At 38.0% G+C, this 13023-nt stretch overlaps 1 protein-coding gene across 1 annotated transcript; it reads left to right on the top strand.

Annotated features, from left to right (window-relative positions):
* Positions 1-2614: 2614 nt before the first annotated feature.
* Positions 2615-12686, top strand: RGS18 (regulator of G protein signaling 18). The gene is made up of 5 exons (XM_082313623.1): positions 2615-2953; positions 3638-3739; positions 7290-7351; positions 8395-8561; positions 10830-12686. The coding sequence occupies exons 1-5, from the start codon at positions 2835-2837 to the stop codon at positions 11082-11084; spliced, it is 705 nt and encodes a 234-aa protein (XP_082169749.1). The 5' UTR covers positions 2615-2834; the 3' UTR covers positions 11085-12686.
* Positions 12687-13023: the final 337 nt, after the last annotated feature.

Below are 13023 nucleotides of genomic sequence, written 5' to 3'. Positions count from 1 at the left end.
CATGAGGTTCAATAAGGTCAAGTGCAGAGTCCTGCACCTGGGTCAGGGTAATCCACGGTATCAATATAGGCTGGGGGGTGCAGGGATTGAGAGCAGCCCTGAGGAGAAGGACTTGGGGGTACTGGTGGATGAAAAGCTGGACATGAGCCAGCAATGTGCGCTCGCAGCCCAGAAGGCCAGCCGTATCCTGGGTCACATCAAGAGAAGCGTGGCCAGCAGGTTGAGGGAGGCGATTCTGCCCCTCTGCTGTGGTGAGACCCCACCTGCAGTGCTGCGTCCAGCTCTGGGGTCCTCAGCACAGGAAGGACAGGGACCTGTTGGAGAGGGTCCAGAGGAGGGCCACAAAAATGATCAGAGGGCTGGAACACCTCTGCTGTGAGGAAAGAGCTGGGGTTCTTAAGCTTGGAGAAGAGAAGGCTGTGGGGAGACCTGATTGCAGCCTTTCAAAACTTAAAGGGGGACTACAAGAAAGGTGAGGATAGTCTTTTTAGCAAGGCCTGCTGCGACAGGACAAGGGGTAATGGCTTTAAACTAAAGGAGGATAGATTTAGACTCGGTATAAGGAAAAAATTTTTCACGATGAGGATGGTGAAACACTGGAAGAGGTTGCCCAGAGAGGTGGTAGATGCCCCATCCTTGGAAACATTCAAGGCCAGGCTGGATGGGGCTCTGAGCAACCTGATCTAGTTGTAGATGTCCCTGCCAGTTACAGGGGGGATGGACTAGATGACCTTTAAAGGTCCCTTCCATCCCAAATCATTCTATGATTCTATTGTCACAGTATAGTACAGTAATATTTTAAGCATCTAAGACCTCACACCCATTGCTTTAGAATTATTTAAGAGTGGATTGGACAAGCCATTCAGATGTATGCTGGAGAGAGCCCATGGTTGGTGGGTGCTGGATCAGTCATTTCTATCTGTAAGTTACATGGCATAGTGGTAAGGCCACCATAATTCACTTCCGAGTGACGTTTCACCAAGGCCACCGTAATTCACTTCTGAGTGATGTTTCATGCTACAAATCTTTCTTAAATCAGCTTATATGAACTATTGAGGCCACAATTAACGACATTTTTCAGGAACTGAAATCACCAGGTAATAAAATTATGGCAGATGAACACAGGCAGTATTATACAAACATAATAGGTGAACAAAAAACTCATGCGACTATCACTGTTGCAGAAAAGTGAACTAAAATCATGCATTCTATATTTATTTACTAATTAGTAAAAGGAAGAATATATTATTAACAACAGCTGTGGTTAAAGCCAGTTTAAAATAAGCAGGATGTGATAGATAAGCCTACTCTGAAACTGAAAATGCAGTTTAAAACCATAACCCTGCTTCTTAAAGGTCCTTGGGTCACAAAAGGCAGTTTTGCACTGAATATTTCCCATTCAGTCTGATTTTAAAATTTGTATCACTCATGTGATACATGTGAGTTTTCTTTCATTTTTTTCTCTCTTAAAAAACCCCCACAATAGATAGCATCTTTTTTGTTATGTTTCAGGAATTTGGAGTCCCAGCAGAGGTTTTTTTTTTAGTTCTTTTTAATATTAGTACCTCCTGTCCTCCTCAGCTCCACAAGCCACAAGGAAAAGCCGTTGTGGGACTCTCACCAGAACTTACCCGTGTTGCAGTAATTGCACAGAACTGGACAAAATTGTGGGAAGGTGATGAGGTCATGTCTTCTACCCAAGGCTCAGTGTCTTACCTGAATAACCAAAACAAGGCATTGGCATTAAAAAAAGGAGGACTATTTAATTCTTAATCAATTAGCTACTGCATAATTTTAATCTTTTCCAGCCCCTCATTCAGCTCACACTGAAGAAGTTTCTTTGGTAGATGCATTGTTTCTATGACATCTCCCACACAAATTGTACTTAAGAATGAGAAACTTGATTGACATCAAGCTTGTATGTGAAGAGGTAATTTGTGCTGATCAGCCTAAAAAATTAATAAATTTTTACATTATGCAAACTGAAATGAGAAATTTTTGGTTATTTACTGTCAAAATAAAAAAAAAAAATTACAAATTTTTGTGCTGAACTAAAGACTTTTTATCCTGGCTGGGAGATTGTAAATGAAAATAAAGCCACAGATATAAAAGGTAAAGGAGTATCTTTAAGTGAACAAACTTGAAATTAGAAGTAGGTGCTCATCATTTCTGAAAAATGGTGCAAAAATGAAAATCTCCGCTTACAAAATATCTGATCACCCAGAGCTTCATCTGGCTCTCGCAGGAGACCCTGGGAAACCCTGAGTTTCAAGTTAGCATACTGTAGATAGAACTGATTTTGTGTCCAGCATATGGCACCTGGGGCTGTAGAGGGCAGGTTAAGGTCAGTTAGAAGTTCTAAGAGCTTAAGACAATGTTGTACGTTTTTTTATGCAAAATTATTCTCATTAACGTTCATTTTAGAGAAACTCTGTACACTTCTCACAGGTGTTCGGGGGAGAATGATGGCGTCATCCTACGTCTAGTAAAATGTCAAGTTCCACAAACCCAGGAGCTGCTCTCTGCTGATAGCTGTGTTTGTCTGGATGATCAACGGCCATTTTGCAAAGTTGCAATCTCACTTCCCTAAATGACGACTGTAAAACCAGAACTCTACTTAAAGTCCCATGTACGTGCAGCTGCAGTGGCAGTGAAGGTGGAGGACCTCCTTCTTCCCACTACCTGCTCTGGAAACTGCTCAACAGCCAATTGGGGCAACCCAGCCCGATACAGCATGTGAGAGCCCTCCTGAGCATATCAGTTACACCAGATGCAACTGCTGTAAGGAAGTAAAAGAAACATTTTCTGAAACTGGGAAGCTTTTTTAGAGGAAGATGGAGAACCCACTTCTTTTATTCCCCCAACTAAACATTTCTGCTTCAAAGGATAAATCCTATTACAAAGTCATGAAATCGACAATTAAAGAAGAGCCACATCAAGCAAGCAAGTCTGGGTAAGTTTAAGGTCAGGCTGACACTCTGAGTGTTCTGTTTACGTAGAGGATTCTTCTAACATAGCTTGTCGGTATGAATTTAGGGCACAGGTCATTTTCTTTTTGACTTATGTGTATGAAAACTCATGAACTGCAATGCTAGGAATTGTATATGTAAAATATTAATTCATCGCGGAAATGCTTTTTAAGAACAAGAAACAAGTCAAATGATAAACTATGAAAATAGGAGAGGGAGGTTTCAAGAAGCCCTGAGAAATGCTTCTTGAAAGCCTGAATATGATCTGGGAAGGTTTCTTTTTAAAAATTTCAAATGACAGGAAGCAATACTTCCTTTTTCTTTGCGAAACATTAAAAGTAGAAGATGCTGAGCCAACTGTTTATGTTCTCTAATGTGAAATTTCACCCCCTCATCTTTAAAATAAATAAAAAAGATACTGAAAATGAAAAGATTTCCATTTCTCTTTGCCAGTGCTTCACATGTTAATCTGTGCTAAGCTATAAAGAAAAAAATCATTAATGTGAATAATATATGTAGGAGAAGTAATGTCAACATTACTATAAGTGAACATAGGGGCATCTATGACACAGAAGCAGAGATATTAGTCAAAGGAAATGTTTGAGGAAAAAAAAAAAAAACCAACTTTCAACAAGGTTGCTTGAAAAGCTACCCTAATTCTGTTGTAGAGCTAAGCAGAAGAGAAATAGGCTGAGCCTTCTCCTGCAGAAATCTGAATTCCATGAAGGTGATCATCTTGGTAAACCTGGAAACTTGACAAAAGCAGCAAGGTAAGCATTATAAAAGACTGAGTCGATGGGGATTCCTTTCAGGAAGTGCCTGTGTGACTCAGAATGTTTCCTGCATTTGTGTGTGTGCATTCAGACTTGGCAGAGAATAACACTTTCAAGATCTATTTAATTTAAAAGTTAGCAATCTAGCCAAAGCATACAAAGCATATAGAATTATCTGGTATGCATCAAGGTAACTCACCACTAGTGTTTTCACACCACTAAGTGTAGACTGGTCCCCATACACTTGCAGACACATTTAAACATTTACTCATGCCAACAGTATTTTCATTAGTCCACTGACTATATTGAGCAAGCATCAACTCAGAAATGTAGCGGACAAATTACTGCTTACAGGGAAATTGTACAGCTCCTTGGAAGGCAGGTTTTCCAAAGAATTCTGTGATGTGCAAATGCCAGATGCGTGTCAAATACTGAATGCATAGTTCCTCAGTAATTGCGATAATTGTTTGAACACTTTTGTCTCCAAAATTCAGATACTGATGTTTAAACACTGTTGTAATATTGTCCCTGTTATACTATTTCTCATAAAGATGCAGGGTGAAATCTTGGTTTTGTTGACTTCAGTGAGAGCTTAGTTCCTGACTTCAATGGGGTACCAAGATCTCATTAATATATTATTTATATATTTGTAGGTCTTGACTGAAAAGAAGGAATGTGTAAAGTACTGCAACTCCATGGCCTAAAAAATTTTCCACCCCTTTCTTTCCATCACAGATCACTTCAGAACACTTCAGTGCTTCCCATGCTCTTTTGTCTTGTTAGGCTTGATGAACCTTGTTTAAGCAGTTACTATCTTTGGGGCCAAGATGCCTGCTTTGACCAGAACTGCTGCTACAAGCCCTTATGAATTGTGAACACATGGTAGAAATTGCATAAAGGCCCAAACTCTGTTTCTAGAACCCCTGTAAAAAGTAGCTGAGAAGTAGGTATCTAAACACTTGCCCCTATGCAATCTGGATAATTAAGCAATGTTTGTTGCTCACATGTCCAAATATCATGCCCATCCAAATGACAGGGCATACTCATGATCTGGAAGATTTTCCACTCCAGTCTTGGGGGGGGGGAAGGGCAATTAATTTCTTTCTTTTTTTCTCTCTCTCTCTCTGTCTTGTTTGGCTGCTGGTAGAAGCCTTAATTCAATGGTTTTACAGGACACTCAGAAATACAAGACATTGCAGTGATGAACAAAGGTAAAACAGTGCCCTTTTTCCTTGTCTTGGTTCCAGACACGTAAACCGTGCTAAGACTGCATCTAAAAAGAGAAAGCTCAGCCTCCATGCCACCTGTATGCAGGCAGTACTGGGTGGCTGATTACCCTTGGGTATTTCATACAAAGTACACAGCCATCAATGCATTCTTATCATCTGTGAAAAGGCAGTTTCAGAGGCAGATGCAATAGCAATAAATAATTCTGTGAAGAATTTCCCCCTTTTAACAGACTATCACTTCCTCACTCAGCCGACTGCCTTTTACCACGTTACTCTCAGCCAGGTGCCTAACAGGGATTCTGCTGTTCTTGTTGTATAGAAGAGAAACTGGTAGATTTTTGCTGATCTTTCTCTCTATATAGATTATAGAGAGATGTAGATTATTTTTTGTTAAAAAAAAAAAAGAAAAAAGAAAATTGCCCTTTTTCCAATAATAAAGTAAGATAATAGTTTAGGATTTATTATTTAAGTGATTTACTTATTTTTTATGATTTCCATTCTTCACACAGAGATACTAACATAAGTAGAAAGAGAGCTTAATGAAACATTCCAGATGGACAGCATGGTGATAGTGGAAATGCCTATGATCTGTTAACTAGTTTCTTCTCTTCTTTAGAAAGTGGCAAAGCTGAACAAATCTAGGTTTCTGTCTACTACTGCAGCAACTCATTGCTGCACCCAGCTCTTGGGGATCTGTGAGGCTACTGGGTCGATGCAGTTTCTGAAAGAAAATCAGAAATTCACGCCAGGAGTTTCCAAACCCAGCAAAGAACCTCTCCAGCATTCTGTGCAGTTGTGGATTGCGTATGTTGTCTGAAGCCATCAGGGTTTATCTTTCACTATGACCAAATTAGTTTCTGTAACTGTAGGAACCCACTGTTCCCAGACATACAAGTCCACAGAGTTCAGAGAACTGCACTTTTTGTACTTCTCATAACTAAAAAACTCTGTAAGGGAGCGAGGTCTCATTTTCCCTGACTCCAGAATCCCCCTACTTTAGTGGCCTGAGTTCATTTCTTGAATTTCAGTTCTCCAGCATTTGTACCTCTTGAGGACTGTTTGTCTCTCCCTAGTTAAAAATTTAATTCCTAAAAGCAATGACTTCCGCTAGGAGAGATCTGACGTCTATTACAAAAAGGAAAATAAAAAAATCATTTTAGTTCTGTGCAAAACCAAGATCATTACTGGCTTAAATTCCCTCTCAAAGTGATTGGAATTTCTGTTCATCTAAACTTCACATGCCTACAGATTTTGCCAACGGAACCCAAACTATGTGAATCAGGCAACAGAACGGCAAGCCTCCATGAGGAGGGGGGAATAATTTTTAAGAAGTGTTCAGTCCATAAGAAGTTGCTCTAACCAACTAACCCAGGACAAGTTGCTTATTGGTACTGTGCTTTGCCCTCGAATGAAAATGGTTCTAAATATTAATATTCATAAAGCACCTGATAAAAAATGACTTCACCTTCAGGCTTAGAACTTAAGTCCTAGTCTTAGTCTGATACAGTTCATCTCCAGGCTTACTCCAGTTCTGGTCTACAAAAATCAAACTACTGTCCAGGTGTTTGTTCAGGGTTGATCTATACAACACCAAAAAAGGGTTTCCCAAAAGTTGCATTTGAGTGAATGAATTAAGGTGTTCTTTTTTCCTTTCTGCATTGTTCTCTAAGGCAGAATATTTGAAATCAAAGTAAAGCACGTGCAACTTGACATATTTGATGAAGCATACGTCGAGTTTAATAAATGGAGCACAGTGTCTCAGAATAACATGACATTTGAAACATGTTTGTGGCAAACAAACCAGGCTACATGTGCTATTGCCCTATAAGACTATCACCTAAACCATATTGCTACAACTTTGTATTCGGGCTATAGGATTTCCCGTATTTCATTAAAAATAGACTGTGGTAACACAGCCTCTGACTGAGTACATTCAAAACCACATCTCTGCAAGAGCATTTTTTAAGTTTAAATAGGTGACTGACCTGGTTGCCTTATGAGTTTTACCATACTGCATGATCTCAATTCCCTTAAAGGCTAATAGCCCAATGTAAACACTGAAGAGAAAAATCTCTGCTCTGATGTTTTTTTAAACAGGGGGAAAAAGGTACAACTCTGCAGGAAAAACGTCAGAAAAAAATTAATTAAAAAAAATTCTGAAGTACCTAAGAGAATGAGCTCCTTTAGTATTGTGATCTAATAAAAGGCTTTGTGAAACAATCCTGAGCAATAATGGTAACAGATAACATATATTACAACAGCTCCGTAAGTACACAATATGCACAATTCTTCAACACCACTTTCTGTTTCTTAAACAGTGTGTCACCTGAAGAAGCAGTGAAATGGGGAGAATCTTTTGACAAACTGCTTTCTGAGAAAGGTTAGTAGTTTTTTCCTTCCTGTGCAGACTGTTAGGATGGAAAATTGATGGAAAATTATAAAATGCAGTTGTGCACTTAAATAGACCTGGCAGTTACCTAAACTAGGTATGATGGGTCAGTTGTAGCAGCATCTGTTTCTGCTCTCCTCGTGCTTCGGCTATAGCATGCTGTCAACTACTGAAAATAGTTGAAAATAACTTTTAAGTTTTGTATTTTATTGAACAAAGTAATATAAGAGAGAGCAAAGAGTTCCTTCAATAAACGGTAGAATTTCATTTGAATATTGCTCAAATATTCCTGACTGCAAGACCAAGCCTTAAAAATGAAAACATGTTCTATGTACTTAAGAAAAGACTTTGTCACTTCTGATACGGTTTGTTTCTAAAACAGTGAAAGGAACAAAACTGGGCATCATTTGAAAGGGCCTGTTGTTTACATAATTATCCAATGCACATATGTCCCTCCTTCCGCTTTGGAGGGACACACATATGATCCAGCTACAGTGCTGGAGACTCTGCTTTTCAGATCTGTTCCCTGAACAGTTGACATCAATATGATTGCATTACTTCCACAGATTAAGCATATTTGGGAAAGAAAATATCTTCAGCATAACAACAATAGGATAAAAGCAAATTTTAAAGATGCTAGAAACCATTCATTTTAAATGGAGAACAGTCTACTTATGAGCAAAGATTCAAACAGTGTTTCAGTCAACCTAAATCGATATTGAGCCAGAACAAAGTCCATCACTTCCACATACATCCACATGTTTTGATTGCTTCCATTTTTAAATCCACAGGATCTTGGTAGTGAATTTTTACAGATGCTGAGAATTCTGTAATGGGAGTTACAGCATTCAGCATCATAATGAAAGAACTGAGCTTATTTTAAAACCTTTATATATTTTAAAATTATTACCTATAATGTGATGTAATTCAATGGGAGCACAACCTATTTTATTACGTTGCACAGACTGTGTGAAAAGAGTAACTGTCTGATAAGGATATTTTTTTTTAATGCAATTTAACATTCCCTTTTGTAGCTGGATTGGATGCCTTTACAAAGTTTCTGAAAACTGAGTTCAGCGAGGAGAACATCGAGTTCTGGATAGCTTGTGAGGATTACAAGAAAAGCAAAACGGCACACGAACTTTTGCCAAAAGCTAAGACCATTTATGAAACATTCATACAGAAAGATGCTCCAAAAGAGGTACAGTAAAAATGTTCCTCCTTGTACACAGTATTTAACACAACTGCATCTGATGAAACCTGATTTTAAGAAGTGCATGCCCAGAAGCAGGGGCAGTAGTTAATCATGTAGTCACTGACGTAAGAAGGCTGTATCTTAAATGTCAACGCTCTGGAAGGAAATCTGGAAGCAACTGCATAGATTATTCTCACTGTCCTCCACACGCCTTTCAATACCCTCTCCATGTTACTCTGCCAAGTGTAGAGCATGAGTTTAAATGTTATATCATAGGAATCAGAGATTCCTAGTGGTCTGTAAAGACTGGAGAGATATATATACACACACACATATACAGGGTATATTTAAGAAAAAATAGTGATGTTAAATGTTAAAGCTGCAATCAGACATATCAGCTAGCATTTGTGAAAAAGTATTATCTGTCTTTATTTAAAGCTACCTCCAGAACAACAGACTTATTCTCCCTTTCTCTTAAACCAGTAATTATCTATTAAATTATTACTTAACTGAGATTCAGAAGCTTGTATTTTAAATAAGCCAAAAGACTAAATGAGACTAGAAAAAACTATTAAATTAAACATATCCCTTGAAATATTAATTATGTTTTAAGCATGGACTTTTCTTGATTGACTCCTCCCCCCTTCCTACCCTCCAGCTCTAATTGCATGTTCTTGGTATGTTACTGTCAGCACATGCACAAAAATGCGTTGATATGTCGATCCTCACCAACACTAAGGCCTTTTTATATTACTGTAGTAGTGCAAAAAGTTTTCATATTTACAATTCTTTCACGTTACTGAAGCATGTTATAAACGATTCATAAATCAGCAACAGGAATATTTTTGCCTGCTCTAGGAAGGAGGTGAACAGGTTGGGAGATGATGAACTCTCACTGAAATCACAATCAGCCTCTTCAACAAGTCTTTTGGACTTATAATTTCCTGTAATTCTATAAAGTTTGAACAGATCAAGTATGTCCCTTGCCAATGCTCCTTTTCCCCTGTATTTTTTTTTTTTTTATTTGCCAGAATAGCAGAAGTTAAACACTAACTGCTACTTCCCTGTAACAAGGGTGAAAAAGGCATAATTCTGATTTTAAGAGGATTGCAAAATGGTGCAATTTTCACCTGTAATTCCCATAGATTATATTTAAGATTCAGATCTGCTTTTCCTAGGAAGTGTCCACTTCCACAGACTTAGGTCCCTTTTTATTTCTTTCCCTGCTGCATGTCTTTGGGGTGAACCTTACATAAAAAGAAATCTCCTGCGTTGTTTGAGGTAGAACCTGTCGTTGCCAATTGATCAACCTATGAGCAGTTACGGTAGGACACTAAGCGCTGATACTGTCAACACTTATGAGATTGACATAAGCAAAAAGATGAGCAGGAGGAAAGCTAGGGATGGGACAGGGTGTGGAAGTCGTACTTTGACTAACAGTAACGTAATGATTTCTTTTATCTGTCATACTTTTGATTTGGTGCACGTAGTGTGGGTGCTGTTGTTGCCCTTAAGCAGTTGGCTTTGGTGAGACTTCCTTCCTTGGGTTCAGCTGAGCAGCTGAGACCAGCCAACAGCATCTCATTTCAGACCATGCAGTTCTGGAACTTGCGTCTTCTCTCTGACTAACTTCTTTATATATTCTATCTTATTTTTCAAAATAGCATGCTTAAATCAGTGCCTGACACTTTAATAAAATTCTCATACTAATTAAATCTTCCCAGGATGAATGCAATGGTACACAGAATAAATGAACATTTTTATATACTTTTCTCATCGAAAGCCTCCAGAAACCCATTAAAATAATTTTTATATTTTAATTATCAGAGTTTTCTCATCTTCCTACTACCAAAACTCTACACAGAAACCAGAAATTTTAAATATTCACTAACATATTCTAATGAGACAAAGTTCTACATGAATCCTAAATAAGAATGGAGAGAGTTCTGTATTAGTCTGGTGTTGCAAAGCCTGACAGCTGCAACTATACCAAGATCACTTTTAGAAGGTTACTTTTAGTCAAACATCAAACTTTAGCTTCTATTTTACCAGTTTTCCATTGTACCAATGACACATCTGTGAAGAATTTCTGACAGCCATTACTGAACATGAACATACTAACTAATCCTGTGGTATTAATATCCTGTTGTATCAGGGATTCAAGGTCTTCTTATCAGAAAAGACTTTCACCAAAGTACAGTATCATTGCTAAGGATAATAACACAGGAAATCATGAACGTTCATTAAAGAAATATACTTTTCCTCATTCTCCAGGTGAATTTGGACTTTCAGACCAAGGAAGTCACAAGTCAGAATATTCAACGGCCCATCATCACCACTTTTGATGCAGCACAAAATACAGTCTACAGGCTGATGGAGCAAGACAGCTACCCGCGCTTCCTACGATCTGATCCTTATTTAAATTTGGTTAAGGGGAGAAATCCCAGTCGTCCTACCCTTAGGAGACGATCACGGTCTTTTACTGTCAGTGATTTCCAGGGTGTACGACCAGACTTTACTGATTGGTGATACAATAATACCCAACCCTCATAAATTCTAGCTACTGCAGCAACTCATATGTGTTTTAAAATCCAAATCCTTAGCAGGTGTAAATGAGTGGAAAGCAAAGTTACATGCACTTATAGCGGGTCAGAGTTCTGTAGCCGGTGATTGATCTCACTTATTATAGAGAAGTAGACAACATATTGGCAAGACATATCGTGTAAAGTTTTCATATGGTATTTTTTTTTAAACTCAAGTAAGGTATTTGGAGGAAAAATTTGAGTTTCCTGCATAAAAATGTTGTTTAAAATGCAATTTGATAATATCCAGCATTTTTCCTGGGCCTGTACTATTTAGGACAGAGTTTCATCACAGTTAGAATCTATATACCTAGCCTTTGCACATATTTATGTTTCTGCAATATTTCCTACACTAAGCACAGAGTACTTGTGGTATTTTCTCATACTGCAAAACACATAGGAACATTATTAAGTGTAAAGTTACATGGATTTTAACTACAGCCACTGCATAATTAAAATTTAGCTATTGCATATTGTAAGAGGAACATAAGAATACCTATTTAATTTTTGGGGGTACATTTTGTACTGTTTTCTTATTACATGTGTCTGTTCTCTGTGTTTAAGTTATGCTGTATAGATTAGCTTTGCCATCAAATACTTGTATTCTAATTTTTTGCAACCAAACGAGCAGCAACAAAGGGCCAAGAATGCTATTTTAACACAATGTGTGTCATTAAATATCAGGTCACATGTATGTGTGTATATATATATATAAAAAAATATTTCCACTTGTATTTATAAATATTCATGGTATACCAACTTCATTACTAAACTTTGTTCTAAATTACTTTTTGCCTTTTATTTTCAAAAAGAATCTGAAAATTAGCAGCTCTTGGACTCAGGTAGAATAACCTTCAATATACTCTCCATGGTTATAGAAGAGGAAGGAGAAATCTCCCCTTTTATTTCTTTACTATTGCAGTCACGCATATCCTTTTCATAGTCAGTATACACAGTTTTCCTGTCCTTTTCTTTTAGAATTGGTGCAGACATACCTTGAAGCATGGGGCAGTTCTTAAAATCTTAAACATCGGTTCAGTTTAGCAAGTGGCTGCAACTTGCTTACAACTAAAGCAATTGTAATCATGACTTGTATATTCAGTTGCTTTGCATGGAATTTAAGCTTTCTCCCTTTTCTTCCCCTTTCTGTAAGTGGTCAAAGTGAAGAGGTACAGTTCCTGAGGATGGGACTTTATGTTCATTACTAATTCAAGGTATATATGAACTGCTTGATCTGAGGGTTTCCGTGTCTGCTTTACTAACTTTCAATAAATCTGAAGTGATCTACTTAATAAGTTGTCAGGATTCAGTTTATCACTAGTACATTGATAAGTAAAACGTGAAGACTTCAGTTATAATTCAATACTAGCTGTAATCGTTGCCATTTCAATCAAAAGCGTTACTGTGCACAGAGACCCAGACTCACCAGGAAACGCTGCTGAGCCACAATAACCTGGGAACCATCTCCAAGCTCTTGGCTTTGCCTGGGGAATAGACAGGGAACACATTTGTAACTATGAGGAGTATGATCCGTGCTGGTTTATTCCATCATCCTTCCCTGATCCCGAAACTCCAGGCACAAGCTACTTCTAACTGTGTAAGCAGTCAGAACTTGGGCACAGTGATTCAGGAATAAATCAAATGTTTTTAGTAGCACTGATATTGTATTTCAGTTTCTTTATCAATATCATATGCAGCTTTGGAGCTTGTCAGCCTCCTTTTTTTAAGAACTGTTTCAACTCCTGTTGTCATTGTCAGCGGTGTCACACGAATGAGTGAATGCAGTGAAAGGCAACTTTCTAACCCAATTTCATTGCTGAAGTCAGTATATTTTTCTGGATAGGTTATTTACCCTTATTCTTTGACTGTCTGGCCCTTAAACATGA

This window comes from Platalea leucorodia (assembly GCF_965183815.1).
Source record: "Platalea leucorodia genome assembly, chromosome: 5".
NCBI classification, from domain to species: Eukaryota; Metazoa; Chordata; class Aves; order Pelecaniformes; family Threskiornithidae; genus Platalea; species Platalea leucorodia.
The sequence above is the reverse complement of the archived record's forward strand: the minus strand, read 5'-3'. Positions and strand labels throughout refer to the sequence as shown.

What these genes read in the sequence shown, in the direction of transcription:
- RGS18 (XM_082313623.1), top strand. Translation starts at nt 2,835, where the DNA reads ATGGAGAACCCACTTCTTTTATTCCCCCAACTAAACATTTCTGCTTCA. An exon ending in CAAACTGCTTTCTGAGAAAG is followed by an intron (nt 7,352 to 8,394) that starts GTTAGTAGTTTT and finishes TCCCTTTTGTAG; the next exon opens with CTGGATTGGATGCCTTTACA. An exon ending in AGAAAGATGCTCCAAAAGAG is followed by an intron (nt 8,562 to 10,829) that starts GTACAGTAAAAA and finishes CTCATTCTCCAG; the next exon opens with GTGAATTTGGACTTTCAGAC.